General features: G+C 39.1%; 3 protein-coding genes across 6 annotated transcripts; 2 read left to right on the top strand and 1 right to left on the bottom strand.

Moving 5' to 3' along the window:
* The first annotated feature begins 399 nt into the window (after window positions 1-399).
* LOC148297494 (uncharacterized) lies at window positions 400-918 on the top strand. The gene has a single exon (XM_088247320.1). The coding sequence runs from the start codon at window positions 400-402 to the stop codon at window positions 916-918; it is 519 nt and encodes a 172-aa protein (XP_088103446.1).
* A 1,051-nt stretch (window positions 919-1,969) lies between these two features.
* LOC148297495 (uncharacterized) lies at window positions 1,970-2,743 on the top strand. The gene has a single exon (XM_088247329.1). It carries the CDS (start codon window positions 1,970-1,972, stop codon window positions 2,741-2,743), a length of 774 nt encoding a protein of 257 aa, XP_088103455.1.
* Window positions 2,744-11,040: 8,297 nt separating this feature from the next.
* Window positions 11,041-17,190, bottom strand: LOC110752134 (putative disease resistance protein At1g58390). Of its 4 annotated transcripts, none has more exons than XR_002525947.2 (4): window positions 16,007-17,190; window positions 13,719-15,478; window positions 11,816-11,882; window positions 11,041-11,487 (listed from the first exon to the last, which is right to left on the bottom strand). XR_002525947.2 is itself a non-coding variant. In XM_021952737.2 (3 exons), exons 1-2 carry the CDS (start codon window positions 17,022-17,024, stop codon window positions 13,719-13,721), a joined length of 2,778 nt encoding a protein of 925 aa, XP_021808429.2. In that variant the 5' UTR covers window positions 17,025-17,190; the 3' UTR covers window positions 11,509-11,882. The 4 variants fall into 4 exon arrangements, 2 of the variants coding, with proteins under 2 accessions (XP_021808429.2, XP_021808430.2); XR_002525948.2 differs by having other exon boundaries at window positions 11,761-11,882; XM_021952737.2 differs by lacking the exon at window positions 11,041-11,487 and having other exon boundaries at window positions 11,509-11,882.
* Between the last annotated feature and the right edge of the window lie 6,127 nt (window positions 17,191-23,317).

The following is a 23,317-nucleotide window of genomic DNA, read 5'->3' on the forward strand; positions in this document are numbered from 1 at the left end:
GGAACAGAGGTCTTCACCCTGCTCAACACTTCCTACGAAGCGGTACTGATGAACGAAAACGAGATCATCCCGAAGCCAGCGTTCCGAAAGTCGGCTCGACAGGACAACCGGGACACAGGGAAATTCTGCCGATACCATCAGTAGAACAGCCACAATACCGAGGACTGCATAAGTCTTTGAAAAATCATCGAGAGACTCATTCGGGAGGGCAAGCTGGACTAGTACATAGCCAGGCCCCAACAGGCGCCAGTACCGAATGCCAATCGGCTGATCAACATGATCAGCACTATCAGCGGAGGCCCAACCCTCGCAGGAGCATCTAACTAATCGAGGAAGCAGTATGTCAGGGCGGCGCAGTACCCCCAAGTCCTCGGTGTTGAGAGTAGCCGGCACACCAAGATGTCGAAGGTACGTTGGGAGCCCATCACTTTCTTCGAAGAAGAGGAAGAAGGGATCCTCTACCCTCATGACGACCCTATGATCATCCGAGCCGAGATTGCCGAGTTCGATGTTGGCCGGATCCTGATCGATACCGGCAGCTCGGTAAACGTCATCTTCGTTGATGCATTTAAAGAGCTCGGAATAAATGACAGCAAAATCAATCGGCAACTCTCGCCCCTCCTAAGTTTTTCGGGAGACTTAGTCCAGCCAATCGGCAGTGTCAGCTTACCAATTGCCTTCGGCATGGCCCCAAGAAGAACCATGGTCTACGACCAGTTCCTTGTGGTGGACTGCCCGACGGCATACAACGTCATAATTGGCCGAACGGCACTCACGGCAATAAAAGCCCACTTGTCCCCCCACATGCTACTAATGAAGTTCCCAACCTGCTACGGCACAAGGGCAATTCGGGGCGATCAGCTGAGTGCTCGGAACTGCTATGCCACGGCATTGAAGTCCACAGCACCTCAGAAGTAGAAAGAGACCTTCACAGTCGAGGGCCTACCGAACAGCAGTGATCCGGTGGACAATCCCAGGGAAGAAACACTAACCCCAGTAGCACAACCTACCGAGGACCTCAAAACCGTGGCATTGGATGAACGCCAGCCGGATCGGAGTGTGAAGATCAGTACCGTGCTAGACGCCAACCTCCGAGCCGAGTTCATCCAATTCCTTCGACAGCATTCGGAGGTTTTCGCCTAGTCCTACAACGACATGCCAGGTATATCCCAGACGTCATCAGCCACAAGCTGAGCATCTCTCCTGCCTTTAAGCCTGTTAGGCAAAAGCGCCGATCCTACGATGCCGAACGGTATGAAGCCATGAAGAGGGAAGTGGACAAACTCATGACCATAGGCTTCATCCGGGAGGCCATATACCCAAACTGGCTGGCGAACTCCGTGATGGTTCGGAAGTTCAAAGGCGGATGGCGAATGTGCCAGGACTATACCGACCTCAACAAGGCCTGTCCGAAGGATAGCTTCCCGTTGCCACGCATTGACCAGCTAGTAGACGCCAATGCCGATCACGAACTGCTCAGCTTCATGGATGCATATTCTGGATATAACCAAATCTTCATGCATCCTGCCGACAGCGAACACACGGCGTTCATCACAGACAAAGGCCTATACTGCTACAATGTCATGCCATTCGGCTTAAAGAATGTCGGAGCAACCTACCAGAGGCTGGTCAACCGAATCTTCTCAAAACAAATCGGCAGCACGATGGAGGTCTATGTGGATGACATGTTAGTAAAGAGCCGAACAACAGGGGAGCATCTGGAGAATTTATCCCTCATGTTCGGCATCTTGAAGAAATACCGAATGAGACTCAACCTCGCGAAGTGTGCCTTCGGTGTGTCTTCCGGGAAGTTCCTCGGTTTCATGATTAGCTAGAGGGGGATCGAAGCGAACCCCGATAAAATTAAAGCTATAGTCGACATGGAGGTGCCAAAGACACAAAAGGATATCCAGAGCCTTACCAGACGAGTGGCAGCCCTCACCCGCTTCATATCCAAGGCCACCGATAAATGTGCACCGTTCTTCAAAGCCTTGAAAGGGGGCAAACACCACATAGAGTGGACCTCCGAATGCGACAAGGCGTTTCAAGACTTGAAGGACTACATGAGCAGAGCACCTCTGTTATCAAAGCCCCTTTCGGGGGAAATTCTCTCCTTATATCTGTCGGTATCCAACACTGCCGTCAGCTCAGTGCTGATACGAAGACCAGAGAAGGCAGAACTTCCGTCTTCTACGTTAGTGAAGCCTTTCAGTGCGTGGAGTCTCGGTACCCCCCACTCGAACAGCTGGCCTTAGCCTTGGTCATCTTTGCACGAAGGCTACGACCCTATTTTCAAGCTCATACCATCATCGTCTTAACTAACCAACCCCTTCGGCAGGTATTTCAAAAGCCAGAAGTATCTGGTAGGTTGGTGAAGTGGGCGATCGAGCTGGGAGAATTCGACGTACAGTTCAAGCCAAGGCCGGCTAAGAAAGGCCAGGCGGTAGCTGATTTCATATATGAACTGACACCATCGGCACTTCCACTGGCTCCCGATGCCAATCCTACACCTGCCAACCATCCGGAGGCCAACACCTTTGACTCGACAAAACCAGTGTGGGCCTTACATGTGGACGGTTCGGCAAATCAGCAGGGCTGTGGCGCAGGGCTCGTACTGACAACTCCCGATGGGGCCAAAGTGGAATATGCCCTCCGTTTCAGCTTCCGAACGTCCAACAACGAAGCCGAATACGAGGCACTTCTGGCCGGCCTACGGCTCGCCAGAAGCATGGGTGCCGATTAGATCAGCATCTATAGCGACTCCCAGCTCATAGTAAAACAGGTAACTGCTGATTTCGCAGCAAAAGACGCTTCCATGTCAGCTTATCTCACATCGGCACACCAACTGCTGAAAAAGTTCCAAGCATATGAGATTCGGTAGATACCCAGAACCGAGAACAGCCATGCCGATGCACTTGCTAGGCTGGCTTCAACAATTAATGACAAAGTCGGTCGAAAGATTCCAGTAGATATATTGGCTCAGCCGAGCACCATTACTGCCGAGATCTATGCTATAGGGTATGACAACACGTGGATGGCGCCCATTTACGCCTATCTGGCAAACGGCACCCTCCCAGAGGACAAGGCTAAGGCAAGGAAGTTGCGTTACCGATCGGCAAGGTACATCGTCATCAACGACATTCTGTACAAACATGGCTACACAACCCCGTACATGAAATGCATCACCGAAGAGCAAGGTGAATATGTCCTTCGAGAGATCCACAGCGGCGTCTGCGGCGATCATTCCGGGTCCAGATCTCTAGCACACAAAGCCTTTCGGTAAGGCTACTATTGGCCATCCATGCATCGGGATACAATCGAATTACTTTAATTGCATTACCTTTAATCGCATTACTTTAATTGCATTATTTTCTTCTGTACCCTCTTCTAATCTGGCCTCTAGATCCCCTTCTGGTATAATATATATATATATATATATACAGAAATTCTCCTATGTGGACATTCGAGCGTTATTATCGTGCGGACGCCATGTATTTTGTACTACTCCTCCTTGTTTTCTTGCCTGTTTACAGTGGCATCCGTACGATAATAACGTGTGGGACATCCGGATAAGAGAATAACTATATATATTAGTACAAACGATAGTTTAAACTACAGGAGGGGGATTTCTTACACACACATAACTATGATGCTATGGGGGTTCGAACCTAAAACCTCTAATATGCAAGTCTAGGGCATTTTCCACTAGGCTAGACCCTGTTGGTATGAATAGCATATCTTAGATAAGGATGCCAAAAAGTTTACCAGTTATTTTGTTTAAAAATAATATGATTTGCATGAGTAATTTGGTGGATCCTTTTGAAGCAGAAAAATAGTGGGGGCTTGTTCTTATTGGTTTTGCACATTATATATTAAAGGCTTCTTTGTTACTTTTGCGCATATTCCTCGTGTACTTTGCATTCATGTTATATTTTGAGCATCATTAAGGAATATAATGATTAATTGTGCCGTAAAGTAATTGAAGACTACATATTATTTAGAGGTATGATAATCGTGATAAAAGACATAAAAGTCTTGAAGCATAAAGAAGGTTTTGTGAAAACCATAAGGGTGGACCAAACACATGATGAAGAATCACATTAATTTCCATATTGTATTCCCTTTTTTTTTTGGGGATCCCTATGTAAATATGGCCATAGTATTTGTATTACTATTTAGAGTAACATGCAAGTCTAAATGTGTACGATTTTCTATGGTTTAATTTATTGGTCATTTTTGACAGGGTCTTGATTGAGGAATAAATCATCACTTATATATATTGAGCTTCAGTTGAGGGATCTCTTAAATAAGCTTATTTTAGGGGCACCCTTGTAAAGCCCACCATACATTGTATTTCATTAATCCAAACCATCTATTTTGTAGATATTCATTCAAAGATCATCTCTGCAAAAAATCACTTGAAGCACCGTGTTCATTGATTTTGTAGGACACAATTAGATGTCTAAACGGCTTCCGATTTGTCTAATTTTTAGTAAGGATAATCTATGAATGAAGACCTAAAAAATAGATGGTTTCAATCATTGGGAAAAAAATTGTAGGATACCTTAAATGGCGTCCCTCAAATAAAATTATTTGAGTATTTGAGGGACACCCTTTAAGGTCCCCTACGAATTTTTTTTCTTTTTCAACGACATCTAATTGTGTCCTACAAAACCATTACGACATCTAATTGTGTCCTACAAAATCAATGAATAAGGTACTTCAAGAAAGTACTAAAATTCAATTATTCAATTAAGTGGTCAAATGATATTAGATTCAAATGATTTTTTTTTTGGGTAGAGATGATCTTTGCATGAATATCTACCAAATAGATGGTTTGGATTAATGAAATACAATACAGAGTGGGCCCTACAAGGGTGTCCCTCAATATAAGCTCACTATATATATAATAGGCTTTTTATCATAAATGGTCCTTGAGGTTTACGAAATTATCGCCTTTCGTTCTTAAGGTTTTTTTGTGACGCCAATGGTCCTTAAGGTTACCATCTACACATCAAATTGGTTCCTACCATCAGCTTTCGTTAGATATTCTGTTAAACTGCTGATGTGGAACATAAGTAGAGCCCATATGTCCAATGGCATTACAGCACGTGGAATAGAAAAATAAAATAAAAGTTTTTTTTGTGGCCAACTTATAAAGAATAGTTGAAAAATGAAAATCCATACAATATTTAATTTTTTTTAGAAGCATCGTCGCCCACACTGTAGCATATTCCTCCCCTATCTCCTTCCCCTTCCCCCTTTCTCTCTCTCTCTCTCTCTCTCTCTCTCTCTCTCTCTCTCTCTTTCTTTTGTGGCCAACTTATAAAGAATAGTTGAAAAATGAAAATCCATACAATATTTAACTTTTTTTAGAAGCATCGTCGCCCACACTGTAGCATATTCCTCCCCTATCTCCTTCCCCTTCCCCCTCTCTCTCTCTCTCTCTCTCTCTCTCTCTCTCTCTCTCTCTCCCTCCCCTGTGCTCTCCCTCTGTTTTTTTTCTCCCCCACCACCAACCACCACCATCCCCACCCGCAACCCATGCCCTAGTACCTGCAACCCACCCCCAGCCCCACCTACAAAGAAGTGCATCTTAGGAAATATTTTGGTTTTGGGGTGGAACCTCAACTTCCTTCATGGTATCAGAGCGGGTTGCCCATGTTTGAAAGCCCAACGGCCACACATCCTATGTCATGCCCCGAATTTTCAACAATAAATAACATGCTAAGTTATTACAGACAAACTGATTCGAGACGTGAGGCTCGGAACCTTCAACATATGTACAAGGATTTTTTTTTCTTTTTCCATAATACAATACCACATTCTGAACCACAATGTCAATACTGACTCCATCTTCCGAGTCAAATATTACATTACAACATATATAATAAATTGAACCATCAACATATTACATATTCTGCTTCTCAAAGCTTATTACACACAGCAGAAGTCTAAACACACCAACACTTTCAAACCAAACTTTGTACACTGCAAGCGCACCTTCTGCTTTCTGCTCCTTATGAATTCATGGGTTCCTATTCCCTGCAGGATTAGCCCCTAGACCGTCGAATAGTGTACCGGGTTCACCAAAGAACAAACCCGATAAGCTTTTTAAAGCTCGTATGAGTAAACCACAACCAACAGTATAAATATGTCATTTACACAAAATATACAAACACATGCACTTTCATTAGCATACCACAATCCTTGTATAACCAAGGTAATCATAATCAATCATCTCATCACAATCACAATTCTTTAATTTATAAGAACTGTTCGGTCATCAACTGACCCAAAACCTGTTTCAAATATGTTAGAAACACTACCCATAAATGTCACTCTTCGACAATAGATGTGAGAATACGCTCGACTATCCCAACTCACGAACACCAAAGTACACATCCATTAGCGCCTGTTCACAAATTTGCGCCGAAGCCAAGTAACTATGTGTTACCCTCATGAACATTGTGATGGCGCCAACTAGAGCTCTAACTGGTTTGGGGCCTCACACCCCATGGCTACAATTCCCTAATTACTTGCCACGGTCAACCACTTGAAGGTTATCTTCCAATTGAAGGAATCAGTGCATTCTCACATCTATCCTTCCAATCACAACATCAACACACACCGAAAACAATAAATATGCCTTTCCAACATCCACGGTCAACCACTTAAAGGTTATCTTCAAACATCAACCTCTTAAATATTATTTTCTATCTCAAATACATCCATCATATCAATATATATATATATATATATATATATATATATATATATATATATATATATATTTACGTGGCCATTCACTTATGAACACCACCATACAAACATAATATGGTCATTCCCAAGAATACCATCCATTTTACAAAAGAGTGCTGCTAAACGAACCCTAAAATTAACTGAGTACACCCTATGATCTAAGTATACCCTAATATTTAAATCAAAATGTAAAATTAACTAAGTACACCCTATTTAATTACCAAAAATACCCCGGATACACCCTAATCCACTCTATTACATAGCAGCAAACCCATTCGAATATGGTAACAGCATTCATCAAGGTCAAGTGGCATACTAAATTATTCGGATATCATGGCTGAGCTTTGATTCAAAGGCAGTAGAAAGCCCCTTGTTTTCTCTGTGATTTATTATTCGCCATTGCCATGTGGTTCTTTAATTGAATAAATGATGTTTACAGGATTCGAGTTTGAATTCTCTCTACATCACTTTCCCTTATTCGAGTTTGAATGAATTAGCACATGTACCTTGCTCAACCACATAATGGAATAGGGTTTCTATCTATTTTTCCCAGTTAAGCAGATTCTTCAACTCAAATCCCAAAAGTTTCAATCTTTATTTTCTTAGTTTTCACCCAAATTGAATTGGGTTTTTTCTTCAATTTTTTAGAATTTCAATACACAATTACCGAATTCCAGTTTCAATTCCAAGTAAGCACGTATGAACTCGCTTGGTATTTGGAGGTTTTTTAATCTTTTTATTGTCAATAAAAGGAAATAACATAGTTTTTGGAGTAGGGTTTTTCATTTATGTTTGATTAGAGTTGAATATGGTGAGTAGGGTGTACTTATTAAAATTACATTTATTTCATAATTCAAAATATCCTTTTTGGTAATTTTATATTAGGATAAATTAGTAATTTAATAAATAGTTTGATAGTAGGGTGTACTCAGTTAATTTTAGGGTTCATTTAGCACCACTCTTACAAAATCATGCAAACTCATTTAAAATCACAACACATTTAATTGATTTTAAACTCACACCAAAACTGTTTCTCAAAACGACAACAACATGTTAATTATATCCATTAACATTATCAGAACCACATTGTATTAAATATAATAATATGTGATTTTATTTACAATCTAGATGGTTTTACTCACCTCTCGTCCAAGCTGCGTCTTCAACAACTCAACAAATTCTCAAACTCAAAACTCAATGTGCACTTTGGCCCCATAATCCTCAATGAACAAACTCAACTTAGCACAAAACTCCAAAATCCAAGATTTCACATCTAATGATGAAAACACCCTTTAGACCAACCAGGGGTCCAAAGCGATTAAATCTCGTCCAACCGACTCCAAAGACGTCAAAAGATGACCAATGACACCCATTGTCCAAAAAGTCACTATTTGGGTCCTGTGGGTCCCACACGTCCAACCGACACTCCAAAAATCTGCCTCGGGCCCACAACTTCAGATTTCAAATATGATCACACTAATGGACTCTAAATAGTCCCGACATCACCCTGCAACAATTTGGGCCCGATCCAACAGTCAGATCATTCTAGATCGCACGATCGAACGGTGATCACTCACTGCAAACTTTGAAACATAACAACTTATGATCGAAATGTTTGATCATCAATCTGTCTGCACCTACAGACTCCTAACTAGACCTGGCATTCGTGTCATGTTATCAATGTTCGTGTCGTGTTCATGTCAACTCGTTTTTCTTAACGGGTTGACACGACACGACACGATAAGAAAACGGGTTGCAAATGCTCAACACGAACACGACCCGTTACCATTTGCGAATCACATAACACGACACGAATCACACGATAAGAAAAATAAACAGTTTTTTAATATATTTTAAAATTTTAAAATAAAATATCAATTACTAACAATACATTATACATCCGAAAAAAATGGGGATTGTTAAAACTGGGGAAGCAGCCATGGGAGAAAAGCTCCAAGCTTTGAGTTTAAAGCAAACAGCTTGGCAATGAAAGAAAGAGACTGGTTTGGCAAAAAAAAAAAAAAAAAGGAAAGAAAGAGAGTGAACTGGGATGGGAAGGAGGCGGTAGAAGAAAATGAAGTTAGATTTACAAAAATGCTGAAGAGACGAGAAAGAGAGAGAGAGAGAGAGTACTGAGAGAATCAGGGGAATGATATGAAGGAGGAAGAGACAAAAGAAAAGAAAGAGGAAGAAAAATAAAAAATAAAAAAAAATAAAAGAAAGAGATAGATTTACAAAAATGCTCCTGAGCTTAACGGGTTGCTAATGGGTATTCGCGAATTGACACGACACGACACGATAGCTTAACAGGTCAATACGATATCAACACAACACGATAACTCAAACACGAATACTGAATTTTTCGTGCGAATTCGTGTCGTGTTAACGGGTCGTGTACAATATTGCCAGGTCTACTCCTAACCACACTAGCTACAACATATATAAAGTTGGACACGATCCAACGGTCCGATCATCTTCGATCAACAGTCCAGATTTGTGAGGCTCTAATCGTCGATCAAACGACCGAATCTCAACACTTTGAGCACACCATCATGCTCACCACCTCCAGGAATACAATCTGTCTCAAATCCTCCAACTCAGAACCACCACCACGCGCCGCCACATGCAGCCACGCGCCGCCAATCCGTGGTGTTTCGGGGTACTATTATGGCGACGGACCAACCCTAGAATCGCCGATCAAGACCTGTACCAGAACATTCGCAACACTAAGTAGAACAACTTTAATTCTTACCTCAAGGTCTGAGTCGAAGCGTAAGTGGCTCAAACTGTCGGTTGAATTCGTTGACTTCAATAATGATGAACCAAATTCACGGCATCACCGTGCCTTCATCGCAGCTCTGATGGCCCTATTGGTCTTGGGTTATGCTCATGAGGTATCAGGCTTTTGATCTGGGTGGGTGGTGTTGATCACCGCCATCATACACCACTGCAAAAGCTGTAGGAAATCGCCGTTCCGGCAAGCTCTCAAACCTCCGAGCCAAAATGAAATTTCTGAATTTCAACAGTGCCCCTCTGTAATTTATAGACAAAGAATCTGTTATTGTTTACTTTTGCAATTAAGTCCTTGGAATTTCAAATGAACATAATTTCTTCATTTCAACTCTGATTCATGAACCGTATGGCCCTACGCATTCGTGACATCGAGCTCTTTCATTCTATCCAAGAATCACAAATTCCTCAATTCAATTTCTTGAACATCCATAAAAAAATCATTAAATTAAACGTAAGGGCATTTTAGTCCAAATTGATATTAGACACTCATAAATCTATTGTTTCCACGTCAAATCAACTTCATAAAATGCCCAATATTATTATCCACCTCATATGATTTTTTGAAACATTAATAACAACAAAATCCCAATTTGGAGGTTATTACATGCTCCACGTCACCAATAATGTGTTGTTCACGTGTTAGGCTTGAAGATTCGCCACATTAGATTTTTAGGGTGGAACCTCAACTTCCTTCATTATAATATTTTAGTTTACAAGTTTGCCATGAATTTTCTTTTGAAAGGTTTATGTTTGGCACAGTGAGGGAGGGGTGAGAGAGGTAGGTTGGCAGGGTGGGGCGGCACAACAGGTTGGAAGGAGGAGAGATAGGTTTTTATTTATTATTTAAATTTAAGTTTTATAAATTTAATTTTGTTTTTAAAATATTATATGTAACACGTTAGCATTATAACATAAATTTTGACAGAAGTTTACAATATGGACCAATTTGATGTGTGGATGGTAATCTTAAGGACCATTAGTGTCACAAAAAAAAAAAAACCCGTTGTGCATTTGGATGAGGGAAATAAACTTGGGATTTTGACAAAATTTAGAATTTCTAAATTGACATGAACCAATTCCCGTGTTTGGATAAAAAAAAAAAAACATAGAAATTTAGAAATTCCGCATGGGAAAAAACATGAAATTTAGAGATCATAAATCCCAACTTTAAATTCTATCTAAAAGTCGTCATTTCTAAAATCCCAAGAGAGATTGAATTTTTAAAAAAAATAACTTTACAAATAAAGGTTAAATTCCGTGTTTTAAATCCGTCATCCAAACAAGAAACTTTACAAATTCTAGAACCTTAATTTCCGTTATTTTAAATTCCTTAATTTATGAAATCCTTTGTACTTTTAAATTTCCTCATCCAGACACACTTAAGGACGAAAGACAATAATTTCACAAACCTCAAAGACCATTTGTGATAAAAACAAAAAAACAAAACAAAAAAAAAACCTAAATAATAATAATAATAATATAAAGTAAGACAACGTAAGAAATCTGCGGGTTTACACTGATTACCAATTTAAGTTTATCAAGGAATTTCAGATTTAAGATATTTAGACTAAATATGATACTACCAATTGCCTAAGTGTGATAATAAAGTTAAAAGTCCATGAGCTATCAAGACGTGGACGTTCAAGTTATTATCTGATACTGATAGTCATAGTTCACTTCCCACTTGAGCTAATCGTTCTCAGTTGTCCAGATACACATAGCAGAGGGCCATTGCAATCCATTTTCCCCAGCTTTCAGACAAGCAAGCAAAAAAGTGTGAACTGATGTAGTTGCTATTTGAGTCAACAAGCACAAATTGCACAGATAACATTAGGGAAATAGAAATATAGTTGCATCTTCGTTTAACCCTTTGTCCATTTTGGGTACCACTGCAGCTGGTGATGTCATTTCCCTTGCATATCATAGAACATTCTGTCCAAAGCAAATAAAGCATTAATAAGAAAAGCACAACCTTCCATCCGAGATGCTAAAACAACTACATTTTTCTCGACAAAAAAATATTTAAAAATTTATTTTCGTAAGAGATTAAACTGTAAAGTATGACGACTTGATATAATTGACATAATTTTCTTCTCCCCATGCCAACTTCACCGGCAGCTAGAAAGAACCATTCATTATCTTCCTTTTAACTAACACCACATCTGAATAGCCCAAGGGTTGAGATTGAATATTTTACTACGGTACCAGAGATTTAAAGACTACAAGCAGATTGCAGAGCAAGAGACAAAACGTTATATACTTCGCAGTTTCGTCACTCGCACAACGCCTCAAAGCAGCCATAGCTTCACATGTTCCATCTTCTGGACCTATAAAAAGATAAAATCATTCTGCTGAAAAGAAACAGAAGCAAGTCACAGAAAAAATATATACTTACACTTAGAACACAACACAGATATACACTAACCGGCCACTTAAATCGATCATCTAACAAGCTTTTCTAAGCATCTATTAGCTAGGCGACATATATCTCCATATGTTCTTGCTCCTCACCTCAGCAAAACAATTAAAAAGAAAGATAAAAAAAAAATGACATCTGCAAATTTCCTTGATTATGTGACACTATGAGTCAGTTTCATGACAACTTTACAATATTTTTGTTTTATGGTCGAATGACAACTTTACAATGATTAGGTGACACTATGAGTCAGATTCATGACATTATATACAATCATAAACCAGTAGCTTGCATGTTTAAAGAATCTCTCCTATTTGACCATCTCTTTCTACAGTCAAATCTTGCAACAATTAACAAGAATCTTAATTCTCCACCTAACAGTTATTAGGTGGAGGGAATGAATTAGGTACTTAAGTTTTAGGGTTACCAACCTTTGGGGGTCGTTTCAAATTAGTACCCAACTTTGAAAATCTGCACGTAGATACCCAGCCTCACGAAAAACATACAAATTAGACCCTCCGTTAGTTGGACTAATAGTCAACTGTTAACTAATTTGTATGTTTTTGATGAGGTTGGGTATCTACACATAAGATTTTCCAGGTTGGGTACTAATTTGAAACGACCCCCAAAGGTTGGGTAGTTTTAGGTAGTTAACCCTAAGTTTTATTAGATACTCAGCCAAAATAATCAGTTTCTCAGGGGTCATACATGTGGACAAATTATCTCTCTTTTTCTTGATGACAGGCAGTTTGTATTTGTGCTCTTTATCAAGAGCAACGTACACTTGTTGACAATGAAACCGTGTTTTAGTATTTAAGAGAGAAATGCTATCTGAAATTATAGTTTGCATTCGATCAATCAGAGTATAAATTCAGTTAAATAAACTTATCCTCAGATTGTTAGTTTAGCTAACAGTACCATAGAACTGATTATAGCTTCCAGTAACTGACCCAGGTCAAGGAAAAGAACAAGAGAGAGAGAGAGAGGAAAAGAACAAGAAAAAGAGAGACAGACAGACAGACAGACAGACAGACAGACAGACAGACAGACAGACAGAACAGACCCCTCTGCTTTCAGTAGACTTGTAACACCACGCTTGCCAAATGGTGTTACCATGACAAAACAATTTTTCTTGCTTTTACCTCATAACAAATTCAATTCATATACCATTTCTTTTAGAATGCAATCCCTCTGAAATATATTGGAAAACAATTTCCTGTGCCATTTGCTGAAACTATTTGTTTGCTCTTTTTTTTTTTAAATTTAAATTTTTTGCATAATTCCTCATACGGTATAAAACAAAGTGAGCATTTTTGTTCTATTTGAACTTTGGGAGTTCTATTTTCAAAACTGAAAAGGGAAAACAAGAAAAGCTCTTTCCGGGTAAGGTCGGTTGTACTTGAAATGAATGGTTTCTACTCACGGAATTATTTTTTATTTTTTATTTTTTATTTTACTGAAGTTGAAGTTATCAATAGGCAAGATCCAGAATTCATTAAATGAACCACTTCACTAAAAACTTTGAGACATAACAAACTAAAATACTGGACCAAAGAAGTAGCTTGGTCTTCAACTTAAGAGGAATGCAAGTCAGAGGAGTGGGAAAAAAGAAGTAAGACAGAGCAAAATTTGTTGAACTAAAAAAAGGATATGAACAAAAAAAAGGATAAAAAGTTAATAAGTGATGCCAAATGAAGAATACAAAAAGAAACTAAATTAACCTCGAAAATTTCAAATTAAGGAATACCTATTCCTCATGCACATCCCCAGGCGCTTCCTCAGATTCCCACGGATCCCCAAGTACAAGGGAAGGTACATGCTGCACTATATAGAAATCCTCGCCTCCTTCCTGAAGCCTACTGTAGAATGTTGTAGGCATCCAGCGGATGGTTAAGTCCTTGAGGCTTGTGATATATACCAGCCCATGTGGAACTGTCTTCAATCTATTGCAAAAAAGAATACCCAACTGAAGGAGACTAGGCATGGCTCCTTCCTCAATCCTCCATTCCTCTAGTGTTGTCAATTTTTCCAGGGAAAGAGTTTCAAGACGAAGAAAGCCTCCTCTGGAGCATACCAGTGTCTTGGTGCTTTCCTGGAAACTCAGAGACTGAAGTAAAAGAATTCTTAAGTTTGGCAGCTTCTCTAGTATTTCCATTTGGTCATCCTTGAGATGACACTCACACAACGATAACTTGGTGAGGTTTGGATAGTGCTGGGGGTCTGTTGGCAGCTCTTTGATAGGCCCATACAGCTTCAACTTGTATATACGACAACAACTTAATACTATTTGCATAACCTCCGCGTGACTATTAACTCCAACATCATTCTTCACAAATAGAGACTGAATTCGGTTTAGCGTGCTGCTTGCAGATCTCAATAATTCCTCCAGATTTTGCATGGGTCTTGACAATTGTATACCCAGTTTTCTGAGAGTGGTTAATTTCGTAAGATCACTCATATCACAAAAGTCACTTGAAACACAAGATAAGGTTTGCAAATTGAAAAGGTTAGACAGTCGGAGTATGCTACTTGACCTGTAATACAGTAAGTATAGATGTCTCAACTGTTCCATTTTCCATATCACATTCGGAATTATTGGAGTCCGATCATTCGAGTGACAGAAGTCCAAATTCAGAGTTTGCAAACATATCAAATTACCTAAAGATGGGGGCAACCATATTATATTACTCTTCCTTAGACTTAAGAACCTTAAGCAAAGCATATTCCCAATTTCAGTTGGCAACCTTACTTCCCTGACCATATATTCAACCTTCAAAACTCTAAGAAATTTCAAATCCCTGAATGTGGATAGTATATATGTTGTACTTTTTGGTATCCAATTTTTCGGGCCAAAGAACAATAGAGACCTAACATGGTCATGTGATTCAGATCTTGATGAAACCACATCATTCTCATCGAAATAAAGGGCAAGTCTTCGAACTTTACCAGTTGGTTTGTGTGCAATATTCGAAAAGTTAACAATTTGTAGAAAGTTCTCCTCTTCTGCCTTCAACAAGCACAAGTCTCGCATGCGATCATGCATACGGCAAGTTTTAATCTTTCTAACTGAACCCCTCTTTCCAACTTGAACTATACGCCTTTCCACCAACTCGCTTAGACAATTGTATGCTACATCCTCCACCGTTGCCAGCAACCTTTGTTTTTGTTGCGCCAAAGATATAAAACCTTCTGCTATCCACAATTGAGTCAATTCTTTGGCTGGAATCTCAAGATCTTCAGGAAATTGGCCTAAATATAGAAAGCATGGTTTTAAGTAATACGGTAAGTCATCATAACTCATTGCCAACATCCAATGTACATGTGCATATTTTTCAATATTGTCGTTTCTACAAATGTTTTCAATATTTTTAAATACTGTATTCCACTCATTAAGTGTCTTCTTTCTTGCTAGAAGTCCAGCAAGCGCAACGATGGCTAATGGAAGACCTTCACAATGTTTAATCATCTTTTTTCCTAGTTCTTTCATCTTTCCAAAAATGTCAGAGCCTACAAAAAAAACCCTAACAATTCTCAGCTTACCAATCTTATAGCATTATAAATATATAAAAACAATATATATAGAAAGACCAACACCCTTGTTAAGAGGTATCCTTTTTTACTATTCACCAAAAGTGATAGCAGGTGGGTCCAAATATCAATGCGACTTGATGATCTGAACCATTTATGTTGTAAGGCCTCATTCAAGTATCATATTTACGAAGATTAACAATCTTGGCAATCATCAAACTATAACACAACAAATAGACGAACAAAATGTTTCCAATGAAACAACAAAATATTCATGATGATAATCAAATGGTCAAACATTTCTGCTGATTTTTTTCATGAATGATATTGGGATCTAAACAACAGATGTTCGGATTCCTCTTAAGGAGGGTGAAGCTACACCAAGAGTTAAGGAGGGTGAATGAAAATACACTCAATAATAGTATCAAATGGACTGTGACAGTCTTTATCAGGTTTATTACTTGTTAAATAAGAAGACAAAGATAAAGAGCTGAGTGTGAGAAATACCTCTATCATTCCTTCCAAAAAATGCTATATTCTCAAACAATTCCCAACTTTCATTCTCATTTAGTGGCTCGCAGTACCAGATGAGTCGGTTCCTATCTGAACATGAAGCTACTGCATGGTTCCTTGTGGTAAGTAATATTTTGCTCCCTGTTGCCTCGTATGGAGGAAATGCAACTTTTAATTTCAGCCAGCCATTAATCTTCCTAATGTCATCTATAACCACCAAACATCTCTTCTCTCTTTGGAGAAGAAAAAGTTTTCTGGCTATTTCATCATCCCACATGCTTGCAATTTCTTCTCTTTGCTCATCGGTAGTAGGAGAAATAAATTGAACCAAAATTTCTTCCAAAACACGTCTTGCTTCAAATTGTTCAGATATACACACCCACGCCAAACAATCAAAATGACGCCTGACTGCGTTATGATGATAAACCTCTTTTGCAAGAGTAGTCTTTCCTATACCCCCCATGCCCAATATAGAAATAACTCGATTTTCATTTTCTACCAAATGCATAACCAATTCTTCTACTTTGGCTTCTAACCCAACAATAGGATGAGGATGATGTTCAGTATCAGGTGGAGGTAAATAATTTGGAATAGGCACTTCAATTCTATTAGTTACTTCAATTCTATTAGTTCGAACACTCAACCACCACCTCGACCTAGAAATTGCGTTGGTAATGTAACAAATTTTCGACTCAATCTTGCGCACGCGACTTCGGTCAATAAACATGCAAGCATACCTTTTCATCGCACTCTGAATAACTCCTTTCCTTCTCAAAGCCACTTTCAACGCATAAGTTTCAACGATAACTTCCAAGTCGTAAGCCGCGTCTCTAATTCCGGCTACCACATCATCTCGTTGTCTTCTATCCACAAATTTCGCAAAGTTCCGCATCAATTGTAACTCGGTTAGTGCAAGCTGAACTTGATCTCTAATTTCAGACAAGTATTCCCCATTCCGATTGACGAATTCTTCGAGCCCATCCGACACAAAGCAAACTACAGCCTCAGCCATGTTCTCTTCGCCGCAAGGAAGGAAAACAACAAAACCAGATTTTCTTTCGCCTTTGATGAGATCTGCCAATAACTAGAAAGGAAGGCAGTCTCTTTCCCGAAGAAGCTTTTTTTTTTTTGTCTGACTTTCCCGAAGAAGCTATGCGGAGGGTTTTAATAAATATCTTGGAATACCACGAAGGCCCCTTTTGAATTTCTGTAATCACAACCTTTGCTCTATCATTTCTCTCAATCAGCCCCTACCACTCTCCTTTCTCGCCAACCAAAACTACTTTTCCCTTTTTTAAGAGCATTTCCAGCAGTCAACCCCTTGCCATGGCAAGGGGGGTTAGGGTTGACACTATTCACGTGAATAATGGCTGCCTTGCCCTTTTTTAGCCATGTGTGTTTCCAGCAGTCAAACTCTTGCCATGGCAACTACTATTTATTTTTTTGTTTTTTTCACAACTTTTTTTACTTAAACAATTATTTTGGATAATATTTTCGGGTAAGATTTTTGGGTTCCCACGTGTCAATACCATTCATATCAGATAAGATTTTCGGTTTCACATTTTAGATAAATTTCGAATTTCAAATTTCAGATACATTTCAAAATTCAAATTTCATATACATTTCAAAATTCAAATTTCAGATAAATGTCAAATTTCAAATTTCAGATAAGATTTTCACCCTCTAAAATTGCGCCACGTGTCATCTCTATCTGCCTAAATTATTCTATAAAACCAGAGACTCAGCTCATACCTCCCACACCATATCTTCTCTACATTTCCATTTCTCAGATTTCCAAATCTTCTCTACATTTCCATTTCTCATATTTTATATTTCAATCTCCATTCTCAATGGCAAACATGGAAGAGATTTTGGAGAGACAAGAGCGAGAAACTAGAGAAAGAATGCGTAGAAGAGCTGCAAGCAAGAGGGTGCAGAGAGAACTAGATGAGCAACTTGGCATAGCAGTGGCTTTGCTTGAGGAAGAAAACCAGAGCCGCCGTGGTTCACGTGAAGGTCGTCGCTCGAATGTTGATAGACATAGACATTCTCAAGGTAAGAATCTTCTAGAAGATTATTTTATCCCACAATCTCTGTACTCTGATGTTCATTTTCGAGTAAGATATAGAATGCAACCCCATTTATTCAATAAAATCATGAATGATATTTGCAATTATGATGAATACTTTGTTCAAAAGAAAAATGCTGCTGGAAATTTGGGACTTCTTCCCGAGCAAAAGTTCACAGCAGTGATACGAATGTTAGCGTATGGATCATATGCTGATCAAGTGGATGAGGTTGTCCGTATGGGGAAGTCCACTATTTTGGAGACCTTGGTACGATTCTGTGATGCAGTGGAAACTCTGTACACCAGGGACTACCTGCGCAGACCTACGCCCAGGGACCTACAACGGCTTCTACAAAAAGCTGAGATTCGAGGATTTCCTGGAATGATTGGGAGCATTGACTGTATGCACTGGCAATGGAAAAATTGTCCAACTGCTTGGCAAAGGGATTACGGAAACAGGAAAGGGCAGAAATCAATCATCCTTGAAGCAGTTGCTGGATTCGATACATGGGTTTGGCATGCCTTCTTTGGAGTTGCCAGATCTCAAAATGATTTGAACGTCCTGGGTCAATCCCCGGTGTTTAATGATGTATTGAGTGGTGAAGCCCCAAATGTCACCTATGAAATCAACCATACCATCTACCAAAATGGGTATTATCTAGCTGACGGCATCTACCCAAGGTGGACCACATTTTTCAAATCAATTCCACATCCCCGATCCCATAAGCAAAAATTATTTGCTAACTATCAAGATCGAGGGTTACAGAAAAGATGTGGAGAGATGCTTTGGTATCCTCCAAGCGCAGTGGGCTATTATTAGGGGCGCGGCGCGTCTATTTGACGAAGAGGTGCTTAGGAGCATAATGATGACTTGTATCATCCTCCACAACATGATTGTGAGGATGAGTATGATTATCTAGCTGATGAAGTGTATGAACCAGATCCCATGAACACTGCCTTGACACGAATTTATGAAAAACCCATGGGGCCAAATGGAGAACCAGTGCAACATGAACCGTTGGTTCGAGATGGTAGTTTCATGCCCTGTATGATTGATCGCTACAAGGAGATGCAATCGTCGTATATTCATGAACAACGTCAAGTTGACTTGATGGAGCACTTATGGGCGGTGAAAGGCAATGAAGGTGAATGAAGTGAAGTGAAGACGTTTTTTTAATTTATTATGTTGATGTTGTATTTTTAGTTATGCTTTGTTTTTTTAATGCTTTGGTTGTGGTTTTTTTATTTTGTATGCTTTGGTTGTGGTTTGTTTTTTATGTACGGAATGTTTTGAATAAAAAGGAATTTTGTTGAATATTTTCTTTATTCACTAAAAGAAAATCAATACAACTAAGAAAACAAAATACATGAATTACCACTAATTTATTAAACAATAAAAAATACAATGAAATGAAAGGCAAGCAAACTAACTTAATGGTTTTGATTATTTAACCAATCCGTGTTGCTAGGTCCATCGTCACGAAAAAGCTTTCATCTCATAACATCCCTTCGTTCTAGCTTCCAAAATTGTTTTGATTCAGGGGACATATGGCTTGTATTCATGGCCATGGTTTCCCGATCTTTTTTTTCAATGTTTTCTTGGCGTACATACTCCTTTTCTTTGCGTATATACTCCCTTTCTTTTGCATGTTCTAGTTGAATTGCCATTTCATGCTCTTGTTGTTTCATATCCATTTCAATCCTCATGGCTTTGTGCTTTGAAATGTCCTCCAAAAATTTAGATGCATTCTTGGTAGAATTACCCCCTCTCTTCGCCTTCGCCGCTTTCCTCCCAATAGGCCTAGGCTCCCTTTCGATAGGTGAGTCTTGACTCATCGGGGAATCCATAGGTGAATCCGATGTCGGTGTCTCATGGAGTGGCGTTTCGTTCAACACCACCTCTGGACCCGTTAGAATAATTTGGAATCTCTTACAATTCTTCACTGCCTCCCAACATTGGGTATGATTGAAGCTTTTTTTGCCTTGCCCAGTAGCACCAAACCACATTTGTGCTTGCATAATCTATAAAAAAAAAAAATGGAAATGCAACAAACTTTAAAAAATATTGTCAATGCAACATGTATAAAAAAAAATAATAATGGAAATGCAAGAATAAATATTAACAAAATATAAATATTGCAAGAAACATTTAAATAAATATTAGAAATACAAGAAATATTAATAAAATATATAAATTGCAAGAAACATTTAAATAAAAATTAATATGACATAGAAATTAATAAAACGAAAATTACAAATAATTTACCTCATTGCTAAGGTTTTCCCCACTTCTATGGTTGTTCATCGCTTTTGCCAAGGCATCTCTCCATTTCGCCAACTCTTTATTAAGAATTTTCCACCTACTAGATAATGTCATTTCCGTACGGGTCGAACCCATTGCCCTTTCACAAAATTCCTGATGAATTTTTTTTCCACATATGACAGAATTTCATCTCATTGCTCGTTACGGGACAATGACTAATTTGGACCCAACACTCACACAACAAAACATCTTCCATCGTGCTCCATGCCCCTCCGGTTTCGTTAGAAGAACCCATAATATGATAGAGAAAAATACAACTTGAAAGTGAAAAAAAAAATTGAGTAGAAGGAGAAGAAAATGTATGAGGATTTGGTGTTAAAAGTGAAGAGTATTTGTTGGTATTTATAGAAAATAAATTCAGTATTTTTTTTGTATTTTTTTAAAAAAATTTCGATTTTTTTCAATTTTTTATTGCACAAAAATTCATCGCCGTTGGATTGGTGGAAAAAATCGAATCGGAGAGCCCAGCGCAAGCCACGTGGAAGAGAGCCGTTGGGGGATTGTAGCGAGCGCGTCAATTCACACGCGCCAACGTTAAAAAAATTTGAACGCCAGGGCTGACGTCATTCCCAAAACGAGTTTTGGCGCTCGAGCCAGCCCAGTTCGCTGGGTCCCACAGCTTGCCCGAGCTGGATTTTGTTGCTAGAAACGAGATTTTGGGCTTGCCCCCCCCCCCCCCCCCCCCCCCCCCCTAGCCCTCCCCTTGGCTGCATTGCTGGAAATGCTCTAATGAGTAGTGATTTCCTCACTCTAATTTTACCCACTTACACTTCATTTTATAACTAAAAAAGGAGTGTAAGTGGATAAAATTGAAGTAGGGAAATCATTACCCTTTTTTATTTGAGCTTAAAGTCCTAATTTTTTTTTTTTTTTTTTTGTTGAGTTTAATTATTTTTTGGCAAACGGAAAACAATATTTTATTTAGGGTGTTGTTAAATCAACTCTAAAATTAACTGAGTACATATTATCTAAGTATAGCCTAATATTTAAATTAAAATGTAAAATTAATAGTACACTCTATCTAACTATCAAAAATATCTCTAATACACCCTAATACTCTGTATCACACAACATCAAACTCATTCGATAGCGAAATGGCAAGTCTTTGAATTTGGGTACATAATTCCTAAAATTGAATAGGGGCAGATATTCAAATACGAGATGAATCCATACAGCAACTTCATCATCAGTGCTTCCAAGCGGTAAGATATGCCCATCTGGAAAAATCGTAAAATCTGGATTGGCCTGCAGAGCAAGCAACAAGACTGATGTTTTGGGGTATGGGTGGGGGAACTATGTCCATGGCAGCGTAGTGAGAGGTGGAGGTGTTAAATTAGATTCCAATGTTAATATGAGCAGTGGGAGTAATGTTAATGGCAATTGAGATCAGCAGCATTTATAGATTCATCTCGTATTTAAATATCTGCCCAAATTCATTTTTAGGAATTCTGTACCTAAATTCAAAGACTTGACATTTTACCAAATCCGTGGGTATTTTAATTTTTTGTCAACCTAAACCAAAGTTAATACTTTTTTATGACTCCTTTGGCATGTCTGAAGCATCCATGAAACTTGTTTGCATCAATGAATTACTAAATAACGATGAAACAAATTGTTGGAGTTAACACTAGGTTGGAAGTAGGGTTTTTGGCTTACGTTTGATTAGGGTGACTATGGTGAGTATGGTGTACTTATTAAAATTATATTTGTTTCACAATTCAATATATTCTTTTTGGTCATTTTATATTATGATAAATTAGTAATTCAATAAATAGTTTGGTAACATGGTGTACTCAGTTAATTTTGAGGTTCATTTAACTGCACCCTTGTTGGCCTTCCCTCTTTGATTCGATACGGTTAAACTTAAAAGAGGGTATGATTCTGAAAGATTACATAGCTCATATTTTATTTTAGTTTTGAATTATTTGGTGTTTAATTTTGGATTTTTTACGCTAGTACAAATGATATTGTATTGAGGGACAGGAGAATCCAACCTAACAGATGTAGGCAGTATATGTTAAAACAAAAAACAGAAGGACCGGTTAGACATTTTAGGTAATTTTTTTAGTTATAGCCAGATTTGAAATTCATTAAATTTGGTTGTTGAAATTAAAAAGGAGGGAAGCGGAGTCGTTGGATGAAGGAGCCATTAGAGGGAGAAAAACTTCCTTGGCACGAGGATGCCAGGGTAAGCATTCCCACTATGTATCCCCAACCAGTAATTTATTGACAGCTGGCAACCAATCTTTAGAAGAAAAAAAGATTGGTTAGACCAACATTAAGTCTTTTCTCTCCCGATCTGCTCCCCCACCATAGCCACTAGCTTCAGTGTTGACGTTCGTTCTCTCCTGACTTGCTCCCCCGCCACAGCAATTGGCCTCGGCGGCAAAGTCGACCTCGCCACCGTCCATCCTCCTTCCTTCATCGTCGACATCATTGTTGGCGGCGCAAATCTCACGGCCTGGGGTTCCGGGCCGAGGGGATGTGCGTTAATACGTGGCTTCCTCCTTTTGAATGCGGTGCGTTTGTGCGCGGGCGTGCCAGCACGGTCTACCGTGCGTCGAGATGGTGATGTAGATGAAAATGGTTAAGTGGTGCGCTTGTTTGAGTTCGACTCCTAATCAAACGATTGTGGCCGAGAGAGGAACTGATCTCGGCCGTCAGGTTCACGACCTGAGCTACAAGGCCGTTTAATGGTGGTGTTGATGGTGGATTTTGGGCGTTGCTCCGGCGCCTTGCTCAGGGAGCGACGGTCGTATGATATATGGGATGAATAAAAGAGTAACAGAGATGGTGCTCCAGCGCCTTGAAAATCAAGGGTCGTATGATATATTGATGAATGGATTTTCCTTACAGACTAACACTACTTCTAGGAAAGCAAGTAAAGATATTGAAAGTGCATTACAGGAAAATA

The sequence above is a fragment of the Prunus avium genome, chromosome 1, assembly GCF_965620075.1.
Source record: "Prunus avium chromosome 1, drPruAviu1.hap1.1, whole genome shotgun sequence".
NCBI lineage: Eukaryota > Viridiplantae > Streptophyta > Magnoliopsida > Rosales > Rosaceae > Prunus > Prunus avium.

Coding starts and splice junctions, on each gene's coding strand:
- LOC148297494 (XM_088247320.1), top strand. CDS start 400: ATGTCGAAGGTACGTTGGGAGCCCATCACTTTCTTCGAAGAAGAGGAA.
- LOC148297495 (XM_088247329.1), top strand. CDS start 1,970: ATGTGCACCGTTCTTCAAAGCCTTGAAAGGGGGCAAACACCACATAGA.
- LOC110752134 (XM_021952737.2), bottom strand. CDS start 17,024: ATGGCTGAGGCTGTAGTTTGCTTTGTGTCGGATGGGCTCGAAGAATTC. Junction 15,479..16,006: donor TTTTGGAAGGAATGATAGAG/GTATTTCTCACA, acceptor TTTTTTTTGTAG/GCTCTGACATTTTTGGAAAG.